Consider the following 13,687-nt stretch of genomic DNA (forward strand, 5'->3'; position numbering starts at 1 on the left):
TTTGTGGAACACGTAGCTTCCATATATGTTTGCAGAGGGTGTTGTTAATGGTGACCTTCCTCCCAGCAATTTGGTTATAGGCTGTCTTCAAAGAAAAAGCCCCAGAGGAAGACCAGCGCCAAACGGGGTAGTCATCACGTCCAGCGGAGGTAACGTGCATGCCATGTATAGCCTGAAGGACATTCTGAGGCAATAAATGGGCAAACTTCGGCCAATCCCAGGTCCCTGAAGCCGTAACGCAGTCACTCACCTTCTAGGTTAGAGCCTCTTGTGGGAGAGTATCTATAGCATAGCCTTCGAGGGCGTCCAAATGGGGTAACCAGAGGTCCTTCCAAAAGAGAATGCGACGACCATTCATCACCCTCCAAGCCAGTCCATTTTTAACTTCTTGCCAGCAAGACCGAATGCCCTTCCACGTTCTTGACTCCAACCTACGTTTTTCTACGTTGGGAATTAGATCATTTCCAGTCTTGTATTTCTCCTTTAAGAACTTCACCCAAAGTGAGTCATTACGAGATAACAGTCCCCACCCCAACTTCATCATATACGCTCTGTTCGTTAATTTTGCTTGCTTTAAACCCAGTCCACCATCTTCCTTCCTGTTGCAAATGGTGTCCCAAGACACAAGGTGAATTTTCCGTGCTGTAGTATTGGAGCCCCATAGGAACTTTCTGCAACGTTTGTCAATTGCTGTGCAAGTAGCGCTTGGCAGGGGAGTTGTTTGCATCGCATAGGTGGGGATAGTGGCTACCACCGACGATACTAACGTATGTCTCCCTGCTAGAGATAATGTATTGGCCTTCCAACTCGATAACCGAGCATCCATCTTGTCAAGGATGAATTTATAAGTTGCTGTAGATACCTTCTTGTGTAGAATGGGCATACCCAGATATTTTCCTAGATCAGATGAAGGTGAAAAGTTCAAAAAGTCACTGATCTCCGTGCGCCGTGTATGGTTGACGTTGTTGGAGAAAAAAATCCTAGATTTAGCTGCATTGATTTTTTGTCCAGAGATCTCACAAAAATCATCAAGAATGGCCTTAATGACTCCTGCTTGCTCCATATCTGCTCTTGCAAACAGAATTAAATCATCAGCAAAAAATAAATGAGATACAGGAGTACCTTTCTTGCTAAGTCTAAAAGGTTGCCAGTCTCCATCGTGAATTGCAGTTTGAATAAGATGGCCCAATCTTTCAATGACGAGGACAAAGAGGTATGGGGATAAAGGATCCCCTTGCCTAACTCCGCGAGACGGGCTAAACTCTTCAGTAGTAGACCCATTACAAAGAATTCTCATATAAGAAGAAGAGACGCATTCCTGTATAACCCGGTTCAAGTTCTCTGGGAAATTCAGCTCCTTCAAGCAGTCAAAAATAAATGACCAGCGAACTCTGTCATAAGCCTTCTCAAGATCAATTTTTATGGCCATAAATCCCTGTTTTTTCTTCATGGTGCGCATAGAGTGGATGATTTCCTGAGCGAGAATAATGTTATCAGAGCTTTGTCTTCCGCTCACGAAGCTACACTGATTTGGAGCCACCACTAGAGGCATGATAGGCTTCAATCTGTTGGAAATAACCTTCGTTACAAGCTTGTAAATTACATTACATAAGCTGATTGGCCGGAAATCTCGTATTGTCTCAGGATGATCTACTTTAGGAATCAACACAATGTGGGTACCATTAATTTCTCGTACAAGACTCGGTTCTAGAAATATTCGCTTCACCAGATGGACAACATCTCCTCCTACCGTATCCCATTGACTTTGTTAGAAGAGAGGATTTAGGCCATCGGGCCCAGGGGACTTCAGTGGGCCCATATCAAAAAGAGCTCGCTTGACTTCTGTATCCTCCACCTCTTTCCCCAAGGTATTAATATGCACAGCATCTATAGTTGGATATTTCATCCCAAACTCAAGAGACGGTGACCCTTCTCCATTCTCTGTGTATAACGCCTTGAAAAAATGACATCCCATATCCATGATTTCCTTGAGGTCGTAGGACCAAATGCCTGATTCTAGTCTCAAGGCCTCTATACGGTTCCGTTTTCGCCTGCTGGTCGCTCTTATGTGGAAATAACGTGAATTGCGATCACCCTGCAGAAACCATTGTGCTCGAGAGTATTGCTGCCACATTAATTCTTCCTTCGAGAGTATTTTCTCCAACTCATACCAAAGTTCCTTCTGAATCCTTTCTAAGTTTTCGGGTAAACCAGACAAGGCAGATTTGCGCGAAAGGCCTTCTAATCTTCTATAAAGTTTTCCTTTGGTGCGTTGAACATGTCCGAAGACCTGTACATTCCACCGAGATAAAGCAGCCTTGAAGTCATGGACGTCTGAGTTCCAGTCCCCCTTCATTGCCCAATTGTCTTTAACAAAGTTCCCAAACTCCTCGTGAAGGACCCAAGGGGCAAAAAAGCGAAAGGGCCGCTCATTGGGTGAGACCGAGGCAACTTTCTTAGTTCTGAGTAAAAGTGGGCAGTGATCCGATTTGAACTTTGGAAGGTGGATAACCGAAGCATCCGGGAAACATTCAGTCCATAAGTCATTGACAAGAATTCTATCTATTCTACTCTGGCTTGACCCTCTCCCCCAAGTAAAGTGAGGTCCGGAAAACCCAATATCAAGCAAGCTGCTAGCAGTGATCCAATCTTGGAATTGTCTCTCTACTCTACCGTTCATGCCTGTGCGAAGCCCAGAGCGGTCATCACGGTGAGGAACCGCATTAAAATCCCCTCCCACTACCCATTTGCCATTCATGGACCTTTGAATAGAGGAGAGTGACTCCCAGAGACCTCTGCGGAGGATGGCATTTGGGTGCCCATATACTAATGTAAGAAACCAATCCTCATTACTGCCGTCTTTCACCAGGCCATGCACGAACTGCTCTCCTGCTGATAATACAGAGAAGTGTATTTTATCTTCCCAAAAAAGCCATATGCCACCACTAAAACCCCTTGCTTCCACCACGTACATATTGGACCACCCAAGCTTCTGGGCTATTAATTCAGCTCTATCCCCTGCTTGTCTAGGTTCCATGAGAGCCAAGCACGTCAATTTATATCTCAGTTTCAAGTCCTGAAGAAGGCGACGAAATGAGGGCCCACCTGCACCTCGAGAATTCCAGATCATCAGATTCATTATAACAAGTAAGATAGAAGGGGAACAAGTCCGACAGAGGGTGTCCTACAACTCGGCAGTCGTGCGTGAAGTTTCTCCACCCACAAGCATCTCCACGTCGTTATCATCAACAAGTGGGTTTGAGTGTATGAAAATAACCGGTCCCTCCACAGCGCCTGGGTCTATCGGATTCGAAGCAGCACTCTTAATAGCCAAGATAGACGAAGTTGGAAGAACATAGTCTCGTGGGGGTTCGTTGAGTGCTACAATCCGGTGATCTGTATATTTATTCTCCATTGAAATGTTCATGTCAGACTGCTTGCTATGATGGGGGGCCTCAACATTCGATATCTGACTGGTGGAGGCCTGATTAGGAGGGCCCTGTTGATCCATCTTATTTTTAATAGACATGTAGGCTTCCATTGGGCTAACTACTGAATTTCTTCGGCCCACACCCACGGTTTTGAGCCCGCTTTTTTGTACTCCCAGCTTCTTCTTTTTTTGCCATTCCAGCTCATTGCCAATATTACGGATTTTGTAGTGCCTTTTAACCTCCGACTCCTTAAAGATACTACTATTGCGAGAATCTCGGTCCAAATCCTGCTCCGGATTGCTCTTTTCCAACTGACCAGAATCTTCTCCGATATTGTCAGTTAGCACCGTAAACCGTGAACCACCATTAATCTCTTTTGATTTTCCGCGATATTCACGTCGTGAATCACGCCCATGATCCTCACCTACTGCCTGTTGGGGCCGTTGGGGCCGTCTCCGCCGTGGGGCTACCATCCAGTCGCCGAAGTTCGTCTCCTGAGGATTCTTTAACGCTGGTGTAACTCCCTCATTGCCCAGTGTAGAGTTTGACTCTGTCCCTTCCGATGAAGTTGGTGGCTTCTGAGAATGACTGGTGCAGTGATCAGAATCATGTCCGTATCTGCCGCAACTAAAACATATGGAGTGTAACCCCTCATATACGACTTTCTTCTCCTTCCCATTGATGAGGATCGACGGCAGAAGCGGCACTGTAAGATCCAGTTCAACACATATACGAGCAAAGCGTCCCTTAACGTGTCAGAGGGTGTTTCTATCCACCTTGAGGACTCTTCCTATTTGGCTTCCCACGACATGCAAGATACCCGGTTCATAGTAGTCTACTGGAAACTTTGGAATTCTGATCCAAGCAGCAATCTTCGTGACCTCACTTGCATCTGGATCAAAGTCTGGTTGCCAAGGTTGGATAGCGAGGTAGTGGTCAAAAATCATCCAAGGACCCTCTGTAAGAGCGAATTCGTAGTCCTGTTCGTTACTCAGACGAACAAGAAAGAAACCAGATCCTATCTCCAAGGTTTCTACTTCACCGTGACGACCCCATAACTGTTGCAACTTATTTCCAAGGTAGTCCTCGCGGACCATACGGCCCAGCAAGCGAACGAACAACGACGTTGCCCACTTTGAAGCCAGTTGCTTCTGGTACTCCGGTAGGATAATAACATTAGGACCCTTCTCCGTTTGTTCCACTCTCAGACGTGATTTCCATCCATCCCCAGTCCACCAGTCCTCATCCTCTACAGGGTCCTTGGCCAAAGTGTTTCTCGCACAAGCTTCCTTATACGACTGCCGTGGCAGATCCGCAATCTCGGGGTTAACCACATTCTCATCAGTCATCCAATCCTCTACCCTAGGGACTGCCGAGCGATCAGTGACAAGCACCGTATTACCCATCCTCACCTTCTTGCGATTACGAGCCAGAACGTCGGCCTCCTCCTTTGAGACGGCCACAGCAAGAGGGGTTTCCTCCATGGCGATTACCTTTAATATATGTAGGTTTTTAAGTGTATCAAAAGCCTACATTTGTGTAGATTTAGAATCCGTTCGGATCAACGATTGGAAAAGTAGCTTATTAGAAAAGTAGCTGATGAAAAATTGAAGTTAGTAAAAACTAAATTGAATAAGTTGATTGTGTTTGGGTTTGAGTTTAGAAAAGCTAGTTTGCAAAAGTGAGATTAATAAAAGGTTGTCTGGATTATAGTTGAATAAAAGTAAGTTTGGTTATAAAATAACCAAAATATGTATGAGTTTTAATAAATAATGAAACATGATAAAAAAAAATAATTTCACATAATACAACGAAATTAAAATAACTTAATATGAAGAAGTCAAATTTACTGAGTAAATTAAATTTTAAAATTTTAGAGAAATCATAAAAAATATTTTAAATATAAAGTGAAACATGAAAAAAAAAAAAGATAATATAATGAATTTAAATTAATCTAATATGAAGAAGTGAAATTTAATAAGTGAATTAAATTTAAAAACATCAGAGAAATAAAAAAATATTGCAAATATAAAGCAAAACATAATTTGAATAGATAAAAATGTTTTGAACTCCAATTCATTGTATTGTGACGAGGTGAAATGAAATAATATTACATAATTAATTAACTAATAAACTATAGATAATTTGGTATCTGATTGCATCATGGATGCGATTCATATGCGATGAAAATTGTGATATAATATTTGAAGACGATGGTTGACTAGTTTCAGCCTGATCATATTCGCCAACTATATTACCATTTTTAGCTTCTACAGAAAAGGTGTCATGTTTGATTATAAATATAAAATCTTAATTCATTTTGTTTTCAATATTTATCTATTTTGCCCGTAAGTGATTACACATGTTAATGCACACGATTTGTGGGAGTATTTTATAAAAAATAATATCCATTTATTACATATAATTAATTAAATTAATTTTTTTAATATTTACAAATTAGTTATATTTTGTACTTGAAAAAAGATAAGTCTAAGTTTGAATATAAGTAAGATAGTATAATGTAATTTAAGATAAATTATTTTAAAGAGTGGGACCCAACTTTTTTCATCTTCTCTCTCTACTTCTTAAAAGTGATAAGCTCTAAATTTTAGCTTATGACTTATAGTGGCTTTTTATTCAGAAGCTAAATTGTTTTTAAGCCATAACAAACACTTCCAGCTTCTTTCAATCTGCTCTATCGCGCATTTTGACCCAATAAGCTACTTTTTGTCCATGGAAACACTAAAACAAATAGGCACTTAGTAGGCTCAAAGCTTATTTACAACCTTCAAAACTAGAAAATGTGAGATCTTTTAAAAGACCTACATTGTAAGTAGATCTTTAAAAACATTTCAGGCCTGCAAGGCTTTTCAAAAGCTCAAGGTTGAGCTAAAAACACACGCACGCACGCACGCACGCACACACACACGTACACACACACACACAGAGGCTCAGACTCAGGCTCAAGATCAGACTTTAAACTCTCATTACAGGCTTAAGCCTATTTGACCAAAACTTGGCCTTGTGTGGCTTATTTTCATCCCTATTTACCTTAACAATAAAAAAAAGGAATTCATGCCAAACAAGAATATCAACAACTAGCTTACCCAGAAAAAAAATATCAACAACTACTACTATTACTCTAATGGAGTAAAATACACCAATCACCATTCTATTTTATCTCAATTATAAAAAAATTCCTTTCATTTTACATATATATACATATAAACCTCCTTTAAAATTAAAAATTATGTTACACAGATAGCCCTTCTATGTTTAAGATTCCATTTCCATCTATCCAAACCGTTAATTAACTGTTAAATTTGACTTTAAATTACTTTTTGACCAAAATGCTCATCTTTAACATAATAATTATTTAGACCTTTATATTTTTCAAAATATTTTTTATAAAATCAAAAAATAATTTTAATACACATATTTTTAAAATTCCTAATGTTATAAAATTTACTAATTTTGATTTAAATCATAAAATTTTATAATTTTAATTTTTTATTACATTCATTAAAGTTATTTACTTTGATTTTTTTGAAATTGTAAAAACATATTTCAAATACATAGTATTTGTTTATCATAAAATTTAAATGATATAAATTATTTAAATTTATAATTCAAAACTTTTAAACACATTTTTGTTACAAAAGTTTATAAACATATTTAATCAAGTATATATATTTATTGAAAATATTAGTTAAAATTTTAATTAGGTCTTTTATATTTGTCTTAACTAAATGAAATTTATGTAACTGTAAAAATGTAATTTAGGAATTTATTGGAATGAGGGATAAAATGGTAAATAAAATAAAATAAATTTCATTTGAGAAGAATATTTCAGAATTTTGTTTAGAATATTTTGATGGGATTAAACTGTATGTTTTTAAAATAAAAAGGACGTCTGTGTAATTGATACAAACTATAAGGTAATAAGAATATTTTACTCAATAATAATAATAATAATAGTAGTAGTAGTAGTAGTGAAAAATTAATTCGTAATGGTTATAGTGTTTTTTTTTTTTGGCTATATAAATGCTTATAGTTGACCTCAACTTTGAATCATATTCTTGTAGATTATTTTGTTTGAATCAGGTTCTTATAACTTGATTTGTTATGGATATTCGAAAAGCCTATAGATGAAAATTTTTTGTCAATAATAAGGATCCAAATTAAGTAAAATAAATTACAGGGAATCTTACTTAAAATTGAGGTAAATTATAAAGATTTATAGGTTAATTTTCTTTGATGTAGATGATGATAATAAGAAAAATTTAAATACAAGGAAATAAACTATAAGTAATGTTAATAATTATAATATGAAAATTAAAAAGAAAAATTCTCTTAAAAAAAAAGAAATCACTATAAAAATATGTTGTCATTTGTTTTTTAAGTATAATCAATTATTATTAAAGTATAATAAATAAGATTAATTTGAAATTTTGAAATTTAAAAGTATTTTTTGAGAGATTTTCTCAATTAAAAATTCAGTTAAATAGAGTTAGCGTCAATTAAGATCAATAATTGAATTGAAACCGACCAAAACAAATTGTCGAGGACAGCAACAACAAAGAGGAGTGGGCCCTGAAAATAGATTGGAAAATGAAAGGGGGGAAGTTCCAATGTGAAAACCCTCTTTGTGGGTTCAAATGATGATTACGTGGGAGTTGGGACCATACCTAAAGGCCATGCTTGTTGGATCAATGATTGCGTAGTCGAAAAGTCAATACGGTGTCGTCCCATCAATTTCCTTTCAGACAAATTGGAAGAAAATAATAAGAGAAAATGTTGGAAGAAGAACTTTAAATTATCAAAACAAGTGCTAAATTTACATACTTTTGCTAAATAACTAATCTGTGCATGTTAAAAAGTTTAGTTAAATACATTATTTATAATAAATAAATACTCATCTGTTCCTTAATATAAGACATATTTAACTAATTTGATTAGATTAAAGAGGTTAAGTAAATTAGTTAATTATAACAAATATGACATGTTTTTCCTAAAACACCATAATTATCTTTCTTAATATCCTCTATTATTTACTTATTTGATTATGGTTGAAGAAGTATCTATAGAGGTAATTTAGAAAAAATTAATAAATATGAGAAATAGATCTTATATTTAGGATCAAAATTAACTTAACAATCAGGTCCTATATTAAGGATTAGAAGAGTATTACTTTTCTTAAAATACTTCTATTAATTATATATATTGACACTATCCTTTAAGCTTTTTAATTTGTGCAAGTATTATAGAAATTACTTAGAGACAAAATAAATAAATATTAGAAACAAAGTAAATAAAAATTTTATAATTAAATTTCTAAATAATTCTTATATTAATAACCAAGGCAATAATTCCAATTCGTTGAAATACCTAACTGGGATTTTAGTACTTAGCCAAACAGATGAAAATGCCTCTCCCTTGAGGGGAGGAAAAAAGAATTACATCAACCAGCCATCTTGTCGAGGACTTGCGACTCCCCAATGGTTTTTTGTTTTTTTTGACCCAAGGGAGCTCCCCAATGGCTAATGGCTAGTAGGAGTGAGCAAAACCGAACCGTAACCGAAAACCGAACCGAACCGAACCGAATTTAATTTCGGTTTTTCGGTTCGGTTATTTCAGTTTTCGGTTACATATTCATTTTTTATTTTTGTCATAATTTGGTTTCGGTGTTCGGTTCGATTAGTAAAAAAAATCAGTTATAACTGAAAAAACCAAAATGAATATATTATATATTTATATTTAATAAATATTATTATAATAAATATATATGGGTTTATGTGAACTCTTTAAATATATATATTCAATAAATATGGTTATAATAAATATTATTGTAATAAATCACATTAAATGATGAAATATTTATTAATTAATGATTGTAATTGTGTTTTATTATTATTATTATTATTAATTTAAAATTATTTCGGTTAATCAGTTAACCGAACCGAAATAATTCGGTTAATTCGGTTTCGGTTAGTTTGGTTATCAATTTTGGTTCAGTGTTTAAAATTTGTTTTATTCGGTTATTTGGTTAATTCAGTTATCACCGATAACTGAACTGAAAAACCAAATACTCACCCCTAATGGCTAGCCTCCGCCTTAACTCCCCACCACCTCTTGAATCCCAAAAAAATTTATAACTATTGAGTATTGCACTACCAAACTGTTTTGATAAAAAATTATTTCTCTAGTTCTATTTATAAATCACTTTCAATATGTTTTATATAAGCCAAAAAAATTTTTAAACTTTATTAACTCTTATTTAAAATTCAACAACTTTCCAACTTTATTCCTATTTAATATATATTATACCTCATATAAATAAAGTCAACACGATAATAAATGAATGGTGAAATTATATATCCATACAAAAAATTTCTCTCGATATCCTATAAATAAGACCAAAAAAATCTTCTCTCTTTGACATATAAATGGGACCAGAAGAGTATAAAAAAAATTAAATATAATGAATGGTGAAGAGTTTAGCTTAAGGATACTACTCTTTCAATCTTTAATTTATGACATAATTAGAGAGTTGATATTAGTACTACATGTAAGACACATGTCATATATTTATTAATTTTTTTTCAAATTAATCCTATTAATATTCTTCTAACAATAATCAAGTAGGAGAGAAAATGAGAGAATTAAGAAAAATATTTAGAGTGTTTTAGAGAAAAAAATATATCATATTAATTAATTTAACTAGCATGATTAATCTGCTTGAATTAGTTCATTAAGCCTTACATTAAGAACTAGAAGAGTATATTTAAATAGGAATTGACTACACTTGTAATTTTCACCAATTTACTGTAGGAATTTACAACATTTTTTCCCTATCTTGCACTTATTAAAATGAAGGATAAATGATCTAGCTTAAGAACATTTACTACACTCAATATAGAATTAACTACACTTATAGTGATTTTTAGCAGTATATCATATGGATTTACAATACTTTTTTTCCCACATTTGTCAAAAATTTATTATTTAAGAGTATTAAATTGGTCTCTTTGGCAATCTGATGAATGGGCTTACTACTAGAGAGGGATCTATGCAAAGAAGCTGAGAAAGTAGAGAAGTAAGCATATTACTTGGCCCAATAAGCATGCAAATTCAAGGGATTTAGGAGGATACATTCATGATGATTAATAATGGGAATGATATTTCCTCTGCAAATAGATGATAAATCTCACATCCCCTTCTGGGATTTGAAAATATATAATATCAAAATATAACCTTTCAATTTTCCTAATCTATTATGTTGGAAATTGTGTGGGTGTGTCAAAAGGACAAGTCCCACATTGCTCAAGAGAGTGAAAGCACAAGTCCATAAATACAAGCTTGTGTTCTTGGGCTAGTGAATGGGCCTAGAGGAGAACGAGGATCTCGCGCGCACAAGCATGGGCCGCTGGAGGCAAACGCAGTGCAAATCCGACAATCCCCCCTGCGCGTGAGTTAAAGGCAAATTGGGCACCTTTTAGTCAGAGGCATTTTGGAAAATCCAGAAATGATTTAAGCCTACCTAAGAACCATGATTTTATTACATTTGATTTTTGAAAGCCTACCGTTTGGTTCTTTAAACTCCATCAATATGGCTTAACGGATTTTTATTTGTGTAATGTTTAAGTTAATTACTAGTAACGCTCAAAACGTATATGCTACTCAGTTTTATTGCTGTAACGTTTGAGTTAATTACCAGTAACGCTCAAAACGTATACGTTACTCAGTTTTATTGCTGTAACGTTTGTAACCGATGTTTTAATCACCATTAACGTGGTTAATTAAGGGCCCAACGTCTCTTGATTCGAGGCCTATATAAGGCACAGTTTGCATGAGGTTCAAGCATCCTGTACTTGAGCTTTCGTGCATCTCTTCTCCCTCCTCTAGAATTCTTTTTGCCTCGCTGGATCTATATCTTCTCTTTTGCTATTCTGTTCACCCTGTTCTTGCAGGAGGAGTCCGTTTAATCTTGGGAAGTGCTGCTTCCTCACTTGCCGGTGGTGGCAGAATAGCTCTTAAGGACAGCATTCGCAGGACGTGACTCAGACTAATAGTTTTCTGCAGGTGCTGTCACCTACAATCTTAAGAGCTACTCCCTCCGTTCCTTATTATAAGAGACATTGATGCTTATGGCATGTTCCCATATATAAGAGACACTTAAAAGTTGTCTATATTTTTTGGTATTGGTTCCCTATTTTACCCCTATTTATTTTGTCTCCAACTCATATTCCCTCTCCCTCCCACTTCTCTTTCTTTTAATAATTTAATTATTCTCTCTCATACTCTCTCTCCTTATTAATGGGGGCATTGTTGGAAAAAAACATTATACTTTTTATATATTAATTGTTCTCAACTAATTTTAACTGTTTTTTTTATCAACGTAATTTGGTTATTTGTCTCTTATAATAAGGAACGGAGAGAGTATTTTACATCATGGAGCAACCTCGCAACGCTGCTGGTCAGAATGACAATGATGCTGTCCCAGTCACTATTGTCCCAGCAGCAGTACCTATTCCTAGGCCGTTCCCCGATACGTCTAAAATAGAAACATTTGACAGAAGGAACTTCAGGCTGTGGCAGGAGCGAATTTACTCCGTCCTTGATATGCATGGAGTGGCTGCTGCTCTTACTTAGTCTGAACCAGCCCCAGATGCTGATCAAACCCATAAAGATATTTGGACACATGCTAATAAGGTTTGTAGACACACTCTCATCAGTACTTTATCTAACGACCTGTTTGTTGTGTATTGTGTCTATAAGGAAGCACATAAGATATGGGAGTCTCTTATCCTTAAGTACACTGCTGAGGATGCTGGTAAGCAGAAATTTGTGGTGGGGAACTTCTACAAATGGGAGATGACCGAAGAGAAAGACATCAAGCTGCAAATCAACGAGTACCACAAGTTGTTGGAGGAGCTGCGTGCTGAGAAGATTAACCTGCCAGATGAGTTCGTAGCTGGCATACTGATCGAGAAGCTGCCAGAAACGTGGAGTGACTACAAACAGCAGTTAAAGCACAAACAGAAGCAGCTGTCCCTATCAGATCTTATTACCCACATAATAATTGAAGACATAAACAGAAAGGCCATACAAGCCGTAAAGGGAAAAGAAATAGTTGCCAAAGCAAACTTGGTGGAATCGAAACCGCGCTCCAAGAGGTATGATCCCAAAAACAAAAATAATAAGAATAAGAAATATGACTACAAATCCAAGGACTCTAACCCCCAATTCAAAAAGAAAGGCAATTGTTTTGTCTATGGAAAGCTAGGGCACTATGCAGCGCAATGCAGGAAAAGGGCTACTCAAAAGGTTGATAATCCTCCTAAGCCAAATGTGAATTTGGTAGAAGGAGATAATGGCAGTGATGATGAAGTCATAGCTGCAGTGGTCTCTCAAGCCCTTATTGTGACTGATGTGAAGAAATGGGTAGTGGACTCAAGAGCCACTAAGCACATCTGTGCAAATAAAGAGATGTTTACCTCCTTTGAGAAGGGAAAGACCACATCTACCTCGCTAACTCCCGAACTACCAAGGTTCAGGGAAAGGGAAAAGTGGTACTGAAACTCACATTAGGAAAAACCCTAGCGCTAAATGATGTGCTGTATGTCCCAGATGTTAGGGCAAACTTAGTCTCTGTGGTGCTACTTAGGAAAGCTGGGGTTAGAGTGTCCTTTGAGTCTGACAAAGTTGTCATGACTAAGAATAATGTTCTCATTAGGAAGGGATATTGTAATCAGGGTCTATTTGTCTTGAGTGTTGCTGAAATTAATGAAAATGCATCTTCTTCTGCTTACTTGATTGACTCTCTTGATTTGTGGCATGCTAGATTAGGACATGTTAATAAATCATATATTAAAAGATTGCAGAACCTTGGGCTAATTTATGAGCTAAAAAGTGATACTGAAAACAAATGTGAAGTATGTGCGAAGACTAAATTAATAAAGAGGACACATTTTTCTACACAAAGAGAAACTGAACTACTGTCCTTAATTCACACTGATTTAGGAGATTTAAAACAGGTTGAAACTAGAGGAGGGAAAAGATACTATATTACCTTTATAGATGACTTTTCTAGATACACTAAGGTATATTTGTTGAGGAATAAAGATGAAGCGTTTGAAAAGTTTCTTTTGTATAAAGCAGAAGTAGAAAATCAACTTAATAAAAGAATTAAAAGAGTTAGGTCAGATAGAGGAGGGGAATATTTAGCTTTAAATGAGTTTTGTGAAAAAGAAGGA

General features: G+C 35.9%; 2 protein-coding genes across 2 annotated transcripts; one reads left to right on the top strand and one right to left on the bottom strand.

Annotated features, from left to right (window-relative positions):
• Positions 1-1,768: 1,768 nt before the first annotated feature.
• LOC114746054 (uncharacterized) lies at positions 1,769-3,139 on the bottom strand. The gene has a single exon (XM_028934249.1). The coding sequence runs from the start codon at positions 3,137-3,139 to the stop codon at positions 1,769-1,771; it is 1,371 nt and encodes a 456-aa protein (XP_028790082.1).
• An 8,743-nt stretch (positions 3,140-11,882) lies between these two features.
• On the top strand, positions 11,883-13,010 carry LOC114746065 (uncharacterized). Its single transcript, XM_028934256.1, has 2 exons — positions 11,883-12,062; positions 12,210-13,010. The coding sequence occupies exons 1-2, from the start codon at positions 11,883-11,885 to the stop codon at positions 13,008-13,010; spliced, it is 981 nt and encodes a 326-aa protein (XP_028790089.1).
• Positions 13,011-13,687: the final 677 nt, after the last annotated feature.

This window comes from Neltuma alba, unplaced genomic scaffold, assembly GCF_004799145.2.
Source record: "Neltuma alba isolate B1F8T4 unplaced genomic scaffold, ASM479914v2 tig00000799_pilon, whole genome shotgun sequence".
Taxonomy (NCBI): domain Eukaryota; kingdom Viridiplantae; phylum Streptophyta; class Magnoliopsida; order Fabales; family Fabaceae; genus Neltuma; species Neltuma alba.

What these genes read in the sequence shown, in the direction of transcription:
- LOC114746054 (XM_028934249.1), bottom strand. Translation starts at nt 3,139, where the DNA reads ATGAATCTGATGATCTGGAATTCTCGAGGTGCAGGTGGGCCCTCATTT.
- LOC114746065 (XM_028934256.1), top strand. Translation starts at nt 11,883, where the DNA reads ATGGAGCAACCTCGCAACGCTGCTGGTCAGAATGACAATGATGCTGTC. An exon ending in CCGTCCTTGATATGCATGGA is followed by an intron (nt 12,063 to 12,209) that starts GTGGCTGCTGCT and finishes TGTGTCTATAAG; the next exon opens with GAAGCACATAAGATATGGGA.